The sequence below is a fragment of the Sapajus apella genome, unplaced genomic scaffold, assembly GCF_009761245.1.
Source record: "Sapajus apella isolate SASKATOON/1434 unplaced genomic scaffold, GSC_monkey_1.0 scaffold74, whole genome shotgun sequence".
In the NCBI taxonomy this organism is placed as follows: domain Eukaryota; kingdom Metazoa; phylum Chordata; class Mammalia; order Primates; family Cebidae; genus Sapajus; species Sapajus apella.
Window position 1 is genome coordinate 8443147 of NW_022437014.1, and position 14466 is coordinate 8457612.

Below are 14466 nucleotides of genomic sequence, written 5' to 3' on the forward strand. Positions count from 1 at the left end.
GCAATGGCGCGATCTCAGCTCACCGCAACCTCCGCCTCCTGGGTTAATGCAATTCTCCTGCCTCAGCCTCCTGAGTAGCTGGGATTACAGGCACGCACCACCATGCCCAGCTAATTCCAAAGCGTTTTGAATAGTGAAAAAGACTATATAGATCTGAAGTGATTATAAAACAACTCATAACAATGACTTTAATCTGATTATAATAAACTCTCTAGCATTAGTCCCTGATATTCTTAGGTAATTTTAAATATATGCCTCATTGACATTAAGTAGCCAGTTATAGTTGTTTTCTCATTAATTTCCACCTGATATACTTTAAGCACATAGGTAATATGTTTTTAAATGGAGATTATTTTTGGCAGTTAGTAATTAGTCCATACAAAATCACATCTCACAGTTCCCATTAGGCACAGTTTCTCTTTCTGTAAGGTGAAATGCTGATACTTTATTTTGGGGGAAAGTGGGGATTCAGCTGCATAAAGACCTGGAATAGGTATAAATATTCAAATTTGGCTTCACAGAGAAGACCTGTGACTAGGTTTTTGTAAAATGAAAAAACATGTTTGGCTTATGACTTAAAGAGTCACATACGTTTGGTCAAAATAATACATATACTAACGTCTGAGTGCTTAGCTGTAGTCCTACCTTTGAGTTGTTTATCATGAGTCATACTTAATTACTAAGATATATTAACAAAAACCTGAGTTTTATTCTATCGGCAATGTTAGCCTTTTATGTTTTGTTTTGCTTTTTGAGACAGTCTTGCTCTGTCACCAAGCTGGAGTGCAGTGGTGCCATCATGGCTCACTGCAGCCTTGACATCCTGGCTCAAGTGAAGCTCCTCCCTCAGCCTCTCAAGTAGCTGGGACCACAGGCATGGGCCACATGCCTGGCCAATTAAAAAAAAATTTTTTTGTAGAGACAGGGTCTTAACCATGCTGTCCAGCCTGACATTGTTATTCTTAAGGTTCTCACTTAAATTATATTATGAAACACTTTGCTTTCAGACTATGTAGAATACCTTTCAACTGAGCTCTAAGTTCATCAGTTAACTTCTCTGCTCCTTTCAAGGGAGTAAGAATAGTGGAGAGAACTTTTTCAGTAAACATCTGTTGGGCACTGAGTTAGTCATAGATATGGAGACACAGGTATGAGATGTCACAATAAAAATCTTAGAGGTGATATAAAGGGACAACAATTAGGGAACAGATTCTTTCTGGACAGGTGGCAAGAAAGAGAGTATGAGATGTAGGAGACTTGGAAATGGTAGTTGCAAGCACAGGGACTGGTATGAAAATACGTGAGCCAGAGATAGTTAAGTATGCTTAGTGTGTCAAGTATGAGTTTGAGAGATGATACTGAAGATGTAGAAAGGGTTCCAGTCAGTTGAAAATCTGTGCTCCATGCTGTTTCAGCAAAGGAAATGTTGAAGGGCTTTAAATTAATGACAGTGAGCTATTTATCCTGAAGGATAAGTCTCAGCATAGAAGATGGAAAGAAATGACGGTAGGGATGGGAATTGGATAGTTAAAATATTCTGCATATGAAATGATGTGTAAGATGATGCTGGTTTCTTTTCTACTCTAAAGCAAATAGAGTCATCCCTTGGTATTTGTGGAGGATTTATTTTAGTACCTCCCATGAATACCAAAATCCAAGGTTGCTGAAGTCTCTGATATAAAATGGTTAAGTATTTGCATATAACCTGTGCATATCCTCCTGTCTGTGTTAAGTCATCTCTAGATTACTTACAAAACCTAATACGCTGTAAATAATTGTTATACTGTATTGTTTAGGGAATAATGACAAAATCACAGTAGTTCAGTACAGAAGCAATGATTTTTGAAAGTTTTCTATCTGTGGTTTGTTGAATCCACAGACACTGTATGTCACAATTTCAGAAAAATCAGTATTTCATACAATTAACTAATAGCCTAATTTAATTTGTTGAGCATAGAAAAATGGATTGAACCAATTCTGATTATTGCAGAGAAATGACTGGCAGAATACTGGGAAACAGAATGAAAGGTGGAAAGAATTTCACATGGATTCAGTATACTCTCCATCAGGAATTTTGTTCCCTTGGCCTTTTTGTGTTTATGCCTTTATTTATTAGGCCCTCTCATTAGTTTTGATTTTCACCTATCTTATTACCCCTTTCCCTGTACTGCTAGACTTTCCAGAAGACCTTCATCAGAAAGATTAATACTAAACAAACAAAGCCACATAAATTTTGACTAATCTCAAGTATATACTAGTTTTAATTGAAACCACTGTACTTACCATGAGTTATATGTATATTAGTAATTTATCTCAAAAACAAAATATAATTGCATTTTAATCATTTTTTGAAAAAATACTTTTATGTTCTTGCCATGGTTTAAGCTGTTTGTATACTTTTATGCAGTTTCATGTTAGGGTCTTACAGTGTGAATGACGGTGCGCAACTCTACATGATTGACCCATCAGGTGTTTCATACGTGAGTACTTTTGAATCATTTGAAGTTCTATTTTAGTTTAATGGTATTTCATTATAGCATTTAAAAATGTCTCATTATAAGATCACATGAAATTTCTTTAGAACTCATTCAAGGAATTTTTTTTTCCCCACTAACCTCTTGTCCAACAGAATGTTTTCTTGTTTTTTTTTTTTTTTTCTCCATTTTTTGAGACAGGGTCTCATTCTGTGGCCCAGGCTGGAGCACAGTGGTGTGATAACAGCTTACTGTAACCTCTGCCTCTCGGGTTCAAACAGTTCTTATGCCTTAGCCTCGAGGGTGGCTTGGATTACAGGCATGCACCACCTGGCTAATTTTTTTTTTTTTTGTATTTTTATTAGAGACAGGCCTTAGCCATGTTGGCCAGACTGGTCTTGAACTCCTGGCCTCAAGTGATCCACCCACTCAGATCTCCAAAGCGTAAGGATTACAAGCCACTGTGCCCTGCCATGTTTTCTTGTTTATCATTAATAACTGGTATGAGGCAGAGGAAAGATCTGTTTTCAATGTTATAGAAACTACGTAGTGCATTTAGTATTTTGAATATGTGATTTTCCTTTATTACTATACTGTCTTAAGACTGTGTTTGTCTTTTTTTTTTCTCTTGCCCAGGCTGGAGTGCAGTGACACATAGTGCACTATAGTCTCTTAAGTCTTGGGCTCAAGGGATCCTCCTGGCTAAGCCTCCCAAGTAGCTGGGACTGCAAGCTAACGCTACCATGCCTGGCTAGTTTTTGTATTTTTTTTTTTTTTTTTTTTTGGTATTTGTAGAGACAATGTCTTACCACGTTTCCAGGGCTGGTCTAAAACTCCTGGGTCTTCCTGCCTTGGACTCCCAAAGCGGTGGGATTATGGGCATGAGCATTCGTGTCCAGCCACGTCATCCCTTTTACTTTTTAATTTTATTTATTTTTAGATGGAGTCTCACTCTGTCTTCCAGGCTGGAGTGCAGTGGCTCGATCTCAGCTCACTGCAACCTCCTTCACCTCCTAGGTTCAAGCAGTTCTCCTGCCCCAGCCTCCCAAATAGCTGGGATTGCAGGCATGCACCACCATTCGTGGCTGATTTGTATATTTAGCAGAGATGGGGTTTCTTCATGTTGGCTAGCTGGTCTCCAACTCCTGACCTCAGGTGATCTGCCCACCTTAGCCTCCCAAAGTGCTAGGATTACAGATGTGAGCCACTGCACCCGGCATGATTTTTTTTTTTTTTTGAGATGTCTCGCTCTGTCGCCCAGACTGCAGTGGTACCAAAGCTCCACCTCCCCAGTTCAAGCAATTCTGCCTCAGCCTCTGGATTAGCTGGATTAGAAGCATGCACCACCACACCTGGCTAATTTTTGTATTTTCAGTAGAGCCGAGATTTCATCATGTTGGCCAGGCTGGTCTCAAACTCCTGACCTCAAGTGATCTGTCCGCCTTGGCCTCCCAAAGTGCTGGAATTACAGGCATGAGCGACAGTGCCCAGCCTTCCCTTTTAAAGAGAAAGTTTAAGTGTGATTTATTGGAGCTTTCCCTAAATTATTACCATTTCTTTCTTCATTTTTTTTTCTTTTTTTTTTGAGACAGTCTTGCTCTGTTGACCAGGCTGGAGTGCACTGGTACAATCTTGGCTCAGTGGAACCTCTGCTTCCCGATTCTCATGCCTCAACCTCCCAAGTGGCTGGCATTACAGGCCTACACCATAACACCTGGCTCATTTTTATATTTTTGGTAGAGATAGGGTTTTACCATGCTGCCCGGGCTGGTCTGGAACTCCTGGCCTCAAGTGAACCATGCTCCTCAGCTTCCCAAAGTTCTGAGATTATAAGTGTAAGCCACCACACCTAGCCTGTTATTACATTTTTTTTTTTTGAGACGGAGTTTCGCTCGTTACCCAGGCTGGAGTGCAATGGGGCGATCTCGGCTCACCGCAACCTCCGCCTCCTGGGTTAATGCAATTCTCCTGCCTCAGCCTCCTGAGTAGCTGGGACTACAGGCATGCGCCACCATGCCCAGCTAATTTTTTGTATTTTTAGTAGAGACGGGGTTTCACCATGTTGACCAGGATGGTCTTGATCTCTTGACCTCGTGATCCACCCGCCTTGGGCTCCCAAAGTGCTGGGATTACAGGCTTGAGCCACCGCGCCCGGCCTACATTTCTTAACTGTATTCTTATCCTGACATTTTTGTGGTTTTTACTAACTGAAGAAAATAAAGATTCTTAAATATATTTTCCTCTAACAGAAGTATATATGTGTACATCCTTATCTTTTCTGGTTTTTGTTTTTTTGAGATGGAGTCTCGCCTTATTGCCCAGGCTGGAGTGCAGTAGCACTGTCTCAGCTCACTGCAGCCTCCCAGGTTCAAGCAACTCTCCTGCCTCAGCTTCCCGAGTAGCTGGGATTACAGGCACCTGCCACCATGCCTGGCTAATTTTTTGTATTTTTAGTAGAAATGGGGTTTCACCATGTTGGCCGGGCTGGTTTAGAACTCCTGACCTAGTGATCTGCCTGCCTCAGCCTCCCAAAATGCTGGGATTACAGGAGTGAGCCACCGTGCCTAACTGTGCATCCTTATCTTTAAAAAAAAATTAACAGGCCAGGTGCGGTGGCTCACGCCTATAATCCGAGCACTTTGGGAGGCCGAGGCGGGTGGATCATGAGGTCAAGAGATCAAGACCATCCTAGCCAACATGGTGAAACCCCGTCTCTACTAAAAATAGAAAAATTGGCTGGGTATGGTGGTACACGCCTGTAGTCCCAGCTACTCGGGAGGCTGAGGCAGGAGAATTGCTTGAACCCAGAAAGTGGAGGTTGCAGTGAGCAGAGATGGTGCCATTGCACTCCAGTCTGGGTAACAAGAGCAAAACTCCGTCTCAAAAAAAAAAAAAAAAAATTTTTTTACGAAAATAAAAATTGGGGTTTAGAGTTACGAATTCATAGGAAATTTTTTTTTTGAGATGTAGTCTCGCTCTATCACCAGACCAGAGTGCAGTGGCTCGATCCTGGCTCACCGAAACTTGTTTTCCAGTTTCAAGCAATTCTCCTGCCTCGGCTTACCAAGTAGCTGGGACTACAGGCACGCATCACCACGCCCAGCTAAATTTTTTTGTATTTTTAGTAGAGATGGGGTTTCACTGTGTTGGCCAGGACGGTCTCGATCTCTTGGCCTCGTAATCTGCCTGCCTCGGCCTCCCAAAGTGCTGGGATTACAGGCGTGAGCTACTGTACCCAGCCAGGAATTAGTTTTATTTAAACTATCTCTCAGGAATATATAATTTCATTTTTCATTGTCATAGTGCTAAAAATCTTTTTGATTCCTCTTCCCCAAAATGTCTCAAATTCGAAGGGTAAATGATTACATAATTTACATATTTTTGGATATACCTCTATTAGGAGTACAGATTCTTTTAGAATTAAGTTTGGTATTTTAGTATTTTTGAGCCCTTTGGCATTCATCAGAATGTGTTTGACTATATTTTTCCATTCTTGCTTTTAAAAGTCATTTAACATCTTTTCACTAGGTTATAAATAAACATTAGTAGTTATTAGTTATATATGATAGTATACTAATTCAGTGATTATATATATTTTCCTTTGTTTTCTAAATAGGGTTATTGGGGTTGTGCCATTGGCAAAGCCAGGCAAGCTGCAAAGACGGAAATAGAGAAGCTTCAGGTAATAATTAATGCTTGAATTTTTGCTACATGGTCATCCTAATGCAGTGAAATTTTATCACCACAGACATTTCCGTCTAAGGCAAGGGTGACCAATCATTTGGCTTCCCTGGGCCACACATAAAATACACCAACACTAATGATAACTGATGAGCTTAAAAAAGAAATCTCATAATGTTTTATGACAGTTTCCAAATTTGAGTTGAGCCCCATGTGGCCAGTGGGCTGGAGAAGGTTGGTCTAAGGATATAGCGTGGTTTGATGTTTAGAGTGGAGCTTTACAAAGCTGCTAAGTCACTTAATGGGAAAGCTGATAACATATTATCTGTAGAGTTGTTATACATCCCTTTATGATTTTGAATAACTGCTATAAAGCCCCAATCTAGAAAAACACAGATTTTTATATGATTTCACAAAATTTATGAAACTTATTCATGAATATCTGTGAGCCCTAGTTTGAAGATTTTGGTGTTTAAAAGTTTGAGTTAATGTCATAGAATCAACTGCATTAAGAAGTGATACTCATTTTTTTCCTTTATTATTTATTTATTTATTTGGAACACAGCTTTGATGTCTGGCTGTGCTCCACTGCTTCTTTTAACTTTGCTCCTAGCCAGATAAGGCATAAAGCTTCCAACTCCTGGGGCTCAAACAGTCCTCCTGCCTCAGCCTACCAAGTAGCTGGGACTATAAGCACGCACCACCTCGCCTGGCTAACGTTTTGCTAGTTTTAGGAGATAGGGTCTCACTCTTTCTCCCAGTCTGGTCTCGAACTCCTGGGCTCAAGGAGTCTTCCCAACTTGCCTTACCAAAGTGGTAGGATTACAGGGGTAATCCCCCTAACCTGGTATAAATATTCTAATTTTCAAATTTGCATACCTACCCACTTTTTTCTTACACCTATCCACTTTTTCTTTCACAAGAAATTCAGCTATTAGTTTGAAAAAGTTTTCTTAAAAGCCTGGTTTTCCTTTTAGCCATACATTGATCAACTTAGACTTCATGTATACTGTTTCAGTAGTATTATCAGAAACTTGCTTAAAAAGCAGGCATACAATTTATCAGTGTTTTTGTAAATTACAGTGAGATAAAATTTCACATTCATTTAATGTTAATGCTGTACTAGAAACTTGCTCAAGTAATTTACTCATTCAACTTATTTAAGACCAGCTTCTAGAAAATAGTTGTTGGTGCTTGGCATTTATACAATGCCAAGTTTTAGAACCCCCTAATAAAGTTTAATTTGTTTTGCATTTTAGTAAAGTTGACAAAATGATCTTGGAGATCATTTAGCTCAAGCTCAACTGCAGATTAAACACACTGCATAGGATCACAGTCAGCTGATTCTGAATAGTACCCAGACCTTATGAGTCTTAGACCTATGTTCTTTTCCATTGCAAACTTTCTGGCATAGTGCTAGGTTCCTGTCTTCTACTGTTTTCCTTTTGATTTCATCTCTCCATACTATTATAAGGAAGTTTGAAAATTAAAGTATTTATACCAGGTGAGGGGGTTACCCCTGTAATCCTACCACTTTGGTAGGGCAAGTTGGGCGGAATGCTTGAACCCAGGAGTTCTAGACCAGACTGGGAGAAAGAGTGAGACCCAATCTCCTAAAACTAGCGAAACGTTAGCCAGGGAAGGTCATACGTGCTTGTAGTCCCAGCTACTTGGGAGGCTGAGACAGGGGGACTGTTTGAGTCCCAGGAATTGGAGGCTACAGTGAGCTATGATCACACCACTGTACTCCAGCCTGGGTGACAGAGTGACACCTTATCTCAAAAAAGTAAAGAAAATTAGAGTATTTAGAGCAGTTACTTTTTGTCTTTCTGTAGTTAAATCCTAGTAAGGAAGGAGAAAAACAATAAATCCCAGCAGAAAAATCAAGAAAAAAAAATCACTTTGGGGAACACCTAAAGTTTGTGACAAAATTATGCTGTGAATCAGGTGTTGCAAATTATGGCCCACTGCCTGCTTTTGTTAAGTTTTATTGGAACACAGCTACGTTCAGTCCATGGCTGCTTTTAAAATATAGTAGACTGTAACATTTGGAACAGGGAACAGAAACCAGAGCCATGCAGCTAATAAACTCTAAAATATTTACAAGTTGGTGCTTTACAGAATCCATTTACTGACCCCCCCCACCTTTGTATCATTGTTCTATCCTGTTTTCTTTTGGTGTGTTTACCAAAAAATAGAAACGCACAAACATATGTAAAAATAATTTGCCATTTAAAATGTGCTTTTTCAAGTTAAGATTCAATTAATTCACAAAATACAGAACTTAACCAATAAGGGAAAAAATGTGAAGATCAGTATTCTTTCCCTTCTCATCACCTTCAATTTAACATGAAGAACTGTAAACATCATAAACTTAAACCAATCTAGTTAAGACTTCAGTTATCCACTTATACATCCTCCTCCCCAATGAACTATTTGAAAAAAGCTGCAAGCATAATACTGCATCCCTAAATACTTTAGAGTTATTCTCTTTATACCATTATCGGACCCAAGTGTCATGTTAATAGTTCATAATCAAGCTGCCTGAACAATTTCAACACTCTTTTTTAACTGTTTCAAACTGTTGAGGTTCATGTTTTCTTCCTTCTCTTAGTCTTTTTCTTCCCCACAGAAGAAAGACACTATTTCTTTAAGTGTCTATGCCAGCCAGTTGCCTTAGTTGTACCCAAATAATGGTTTATTTCCTAAAATTAGTATTCTTAAATGTATTTATTTATTGATATGGAGTCTCGCTCTGTCACCCAGGCTGGAGTGCAGTGGTGTGATGCACAATCTCGGCTTACTGCAACCTCCCCTTCCGGGTTCAAGCACTTCTCCTGCCTCAGCCTCCTGTGTATCTGGGATTACAGGCATGCGCCACCACGCCTGGCTAATTTTTCTGTATTTTTACTAGAGGCGAGGTTTCACCATGTTGGTCAGGCTGGTCTTAAACTCCTGACCTCATGATCCGCCTAACTCGGCCTTCCAATGTGCTGGGATTACAGGCATGAGCCACTGTGGCTGGACAGTATTCTTAAATTTAAATTCAGTGTAATTTTTTGTCATTGTTCATTCTTCCTGATGTGGTTGTGCACGCATATTGAGCATCCAGAGTCAAAATTTAAAAATATATATATAGTTTATATATATAGCAGTTGAATAGCTTAAGTCTAGACTGCTGTATGAGCACCTTTCACTATATTCCATCATTCCCCAACATATCCAGAATATAGGAATGCCTGTCCATTCAGAAATCCATTATGTCTAATAATAAAGTCTTGTACTGGTTACTACCAAAACCTAACACTATACAGACTCCTCAACTAGGCACATAGGGGTATTTTTCTACCTTGATTTCCAAGTGTTCATTGAAAGAACGCTGAATTCTAATTTGGGAAAAACTTTTGGCTTCCCACTTGTGCTTTACACATTTGTCTTTCTTGAAATCCAATCCAATCCAATCTGTTTTATAAGACCCTGCTCAAATCTTGGTTCTTCAAAGCTTTCCCTGGTATTTTGCATTTTTGCTTTGAATAGTTTCACAAAGGGTAATTTCTTACTCCTTCCTTCATCTTTCTGTATCTTGCATATAGTAGATATTGTTTTGCATTTTATTATCCTAAATTGGCTATAAAGAATATCAGATGTCTTTTCCAGTCGTTCAAACTTCAGGTCTGCCTATAGATCATAGATGGCTGTGGATTTTTATAATTTTATCACAAAGTTGTAACTACAGTTTATCCCAGAATATCTTGTTGGCATATGCATTTTTCTTTTTTTGAGATGGGAGTCTCGCTCTGTCGCCCAGGCTGGAGTGCAGTGGTGTCACTCAGGCTCACTGCAATCTCCACCTCTTGGGTTCAAGCAATTCTGGTGCCTGTCACCATGCCTGGCTAATTTTTTTTTTTTTTTTTTTTTTTTTTTTTTTTTTTTTTTTGAGACGAAGTCTCACTCTTGTTGCCCAGGCTGGAGTGCAATGGTGCAATCTCAGCTCACTGCATCCCCCGCCTCCCAGGTTCAAGCGAGACTCCTGCCTCAGCCTCCAAGTAGTTGGGATTACAGGAGCCTGCCATCACTCCTGGCTGATTTTTGTATTTTCAGTAGAGAGGAGGTTTCACCATGTTGGCTAGCCTGGTCTTGAACTCCTGACCTCAGGTGATCTGCCCGCTTTGGTCTCCCAAAATGCTGGGATTACAGGCGTGAACCACCATGCCTGGGCTAGCGTATAAACTTCAAAACATTAAAATATGAATCAGGAAACTTGGGTTCTAGTCTTTTTTGGACTATATTTTCCTTGGTTTTATATCTGAGCATAAAAGTGAAAATAGTTACACAAGTGGAAAATGTTCTTCTGACAATTAATATACATAATATTTTCTATAGATGAAAGAAATGACCTGCCGTGATATTGTTAAAGAAGTTGCAAAAATGTAAGTTGAAATTTTTCTTACCATCCACAAAAATATTTCACTTGACCTTTGTGCATCAATCCTAAGAGGCTGTTTTCCTGGAAAATAACAATAGTGTATAATTTTTAGAAGGTAAATTTAACATTCTAAGAAGCCTCACGAAGGAGGAAAAGGTTTTGAAGCAAAATTGTTTAGTAATGAATAGGATGGGAAAAATAGCTTTTAACAAAATAAACTCCTGTTACAGGTTAAGGACGTATAATGTACTTTTAGGGGCTTCATTTGTTAGCTGTCAACTTCTCAAATATCTTATCTCCCAATAATAGTAATGTTAGATTGCCTCAAAGAATGCTTATAAACTTTATAGGTTTACAACTAATTATTTCCATACATGATTCATGAAGCTGGCTCATTTATATAATCTGCTGTTTATTTGGGAAAGATATCTTTAACTTTTTTAGTTTTATTATAAAAGTTCTTTTAACAAGGTAAGAGCAGTATTGTAAGACATTTTGAAAACCAGCTTAAGAAAGCCTGAATAGTTTATTACAGGTACATACAGTAGAATACTATTAATATGTAACAGCTGGTTGAACAGTATGCAGTTAAAAAGTCAATTAACCTGGGTGATGTTTCAAAATCTGTGATTCTTCTAGATCAAGGAGTGCAGACATTTGGTATTACAAGAAAGATTCCAATAAAATACATTTTGTAGGCCAGCTTTTTAGATTCCAAAGTTATATTCAGAGAATTCGTAACGTTTCTAACTATTCTAGGTTAGAACTACACAAACAAGGTCTTGTCAGTCAGCTCTCTGTACAGTAGTGTCTCAGGTTTTTATGTCTAACAGTACATGGAAGAAAAAATTCCAATGGGCTCTATTGTATAATGATAAACATACTATTTACATGGCACTCACAGTCTCTCATAAACTTGTCCATCATTCCTGCTACTGCCTTTACACCTCCTGCCAACTCCCCTACTTTCTCCCAGTTTCAGTTGTGAAGCAAGCAGAAGCCATGATGGTTTAATAACAGCAACATTAGGAACCAACATACATTAGAGCTGCTAAGAAGGAAGTCAGGTATCTTCCTTGAATTTTGTAACAGTTTATCATGATATACTCTGTTTCCTTCACTGAACCTTTGAAGTGCTCCTGGAAATCAGTTCTTACTCTCTTTCATATTAACATACAATGGTAGTCATCTCTTAGTTCCAAGTTAGGAAAGCCATTCCTTCATCATTTAAGAAAATGGAGCGGCATGTTATCTTTTACTTAGTTCTAGAAAATTGAGATCCTCTCATATTATAGCAAGGTTTTAGAAGACCCTCCAAAAAGTAAGGTATGTAATTCAGTGCAGAGTATTAAATAAAGCTATACTCTGCTACTGTACTTAATTTCTTGACACCTTTTCTTTTCGAGACGGAGTTTTAGTCTGTCGCCCTGGCTGGAGTGCAGTGGTGCGATCTCAGCTCACTGCAACCTCCACCTCCCGGGTGCAAGCAATTCTCTGCCTCAGCCTCCTGAGTTAGCTGAGATTACAGGTGCCTGCCACCACGCTGGTCTAATTTTGTTGTATTTTTAGTAGAGATGGGGTTTCACAATCTTGGCCAGGCTGGTCTTGACCTCGTGATCCACCTGCCTCGGCCTCCCAGAGTGCTGGGATTACAGGCATGAGCCACCACGCCCAGCCTCTTGATACTTTTTATGTTACTTTAATATGCTACATGACAGTGCCTCCTTCTTTGCTCTAATTTGTAATGTACTGCAATGTTAAGGCCAGGTTATGTAGCATATAAGCCATTAAAAAATGGACGAGGAGCTTAAGAAGCTACTGCCAAGAAGCTACAGGTTGAAGAGACCACTAATAATTGCAAGGACATAAATTGGTTTTAAAAATATTTAAATTAATGGACAAAAAAATAAATATCCTAAAAGGGCACAATGATGACTTTTCTACTGAATCCATCTTCTTTATGAGGTATCTTTTTTTTTTTTTTTTTTTAGACGGAGTGTTTTTCTCTTTTTCCTGGCTGGAGTGCAATGGCGCGATCTCGGCTCACCGCAACCTCCGCCTCCTGGGTTTAGGCAATTCTCCTGCCTCAGCCTCCTGAGTAGCTGGGACTACACGCACGCGCCACCATGCCCAGCTAATTTTTTGTAGTTTTAGTAGAGACGGGGTTTCACCATATTGACCAGGATAGTCTTGATCTCTTGACCTCGTGATCCACCCGCCTCGGCCTCCCAAAGTGCTGGGATTACAGGCTTGAGCCACCGCGCCCGGCCATGAGGTATTTTTTATGGTTATATCTTTATTTTTTTGAGACGGAGTCTCGCTCTGTTTCCCAGGCTGGAGGGTAGTAGTGGCGTGATCTTAGCTCATTGCAACCTCCGCCTCCCGAGTTCAAGTAATTCTCTTGCCTTAGCTTCCCGAATAGATGGGATTACAGGTGCCCACTACCACACCCAGCCAATTTTTGCATTTTTAGTAGAAACAGAGTTTTACCCTCTTGGCCAGCCTAGTCTTGGACTCTTGACCTCAAGGGATCCACCCGCCTTGGCCTCCCAAAGGGATGGGATTACAGGTGTGAGCCACGACACCTAGCTAAGTTACATCTTTAAAGCAATGTGCAAAAGTACTGAACTTGAGTCGTTTAGGTATATTCAATATTTGTTGGGATAGCAAATGTTTCATTTTATCTCAGTCTCTGTGTATTTTGTCTTCTCTTATGTTAAATACTATGTAAATGTGTCTGCATAATTTTATAAATACTTTCATTAGGGATGGACATTCTAATTTATACTACAGGTCTGTGAACTTACTACAGTGTTTGAAGGTTACCAAAATGTTACGTTTCCCTTTTCTGTTCTAGAATTTACATAGTACATGATGAAGTTAAGGATAAAGCTTTTGAACTAGAACTCAGCTGGGTTGGTGAATGTAAGTTATTTTTGTACATTTATTTGCTCTAGGAATTATCTTTATCATAGCAAATTTACAACGGAGTGTCTTTTCTAATATAATGAAAGCTAAAACAAATTTACTAGGTCATCAAAGGAAGGGAAAGTTCTGCTTAATAACTGACAAGTTGTGAACGGATTATTTTTTGAAACATCCATTTCATCGTTTTAAAAGATACTATGCTGTAAATTAATGCTCAGGATTTATAAATCATAGCATAATTTACATTCATTTCTGTAAGAATATATGGGCACATACAATCTCATGTGGAAGCAGCACACAAAAATGAGTATAACTCATAGTACAACTCTGCAACAGTAGTTGAGTCAGCTGTTTACTGGGTAGATCCTCTAGTATACTGCAAGTCACAATACAGTCCTCAATTTAAAATTGATTCAAGTATGTGGCTTAATTTACAGTAACTAATGGAAGACATGAAATTGTTCCAAAAGATATAAGGGAAGAAGCAGAGAAATATGCTAAGGTAAGCCACAGCACAAAAACTTGTCTTGGTCAGGTACTCTAGGGGGAATCACTTAGTCCAGGAGTTCGAGACCAGCCTGAGGAGCATAGCGAGACCCCATCTCTAATTAAAAAACTAAAAATAAAAAATTCTTGGGCCGGGCGCGGTGGCTCAAGCCTGTAATCCCAGCACTTTGGGAGGCCGAGGTGGGTGGATCACGAGGTCAAGAGATCGAGACCATCCTGGTCAACATGGTGAAACCCCGTCTCTACTAAAAATACAAAACATTAGCTGGGCATGGTGGTGCGTGCCTGTAATCCCGGCTACTCAGGAGGCTGAGGCAGGAGAATTGCCTGAACCCAGGAGGCGGAGGTTGCGGTGAGCCAAGATCGGGCCATTGCACTCCAGCCTGGGTAACAAGAGCAAAACTCCATCTCAAAAAAAAAAAAAAAAAAAAAAAAAAAAAAAAAAAAAAA

General features: G+C 39.4%; 1 protein-coding gene across 3 annotated transcripts in view; it reads left to right on the forward strand.

The window, feature by feature from the left end:
• Positions 1-14466, forward strand: part of PSMA3 (proteasome 20S subunit alpha 3) — a 26190-nt gene that overhangs the window by 10234 nt on the left and 1490 nt on the right. The window contains exons 6-10 of one of the 3 annotated variants that reach the window (XM_032251189.1): positions 2408-2480; positions 6091-6156; positions 10539-10585; positions 13439-13506; positions 13947-14011. In XM_032251189.1, the coding sequence (XP_032107080.1) occupies positions 2408-2480; positions 6091-6156; positions 10539-10585; positions 13439-13506; positions 13947-14011 (319 nt within the window). The remainder of the gene's footprint in view (positions 1-2407; positions 2481-6090; positions 6157-10538; positions 10586-13438; positions 13507-13946; positions 14012-14466) is intronic. The other 2 variants (XM_032251190.1, XM_032251191.1) reach the window with 2 other exon arrangements.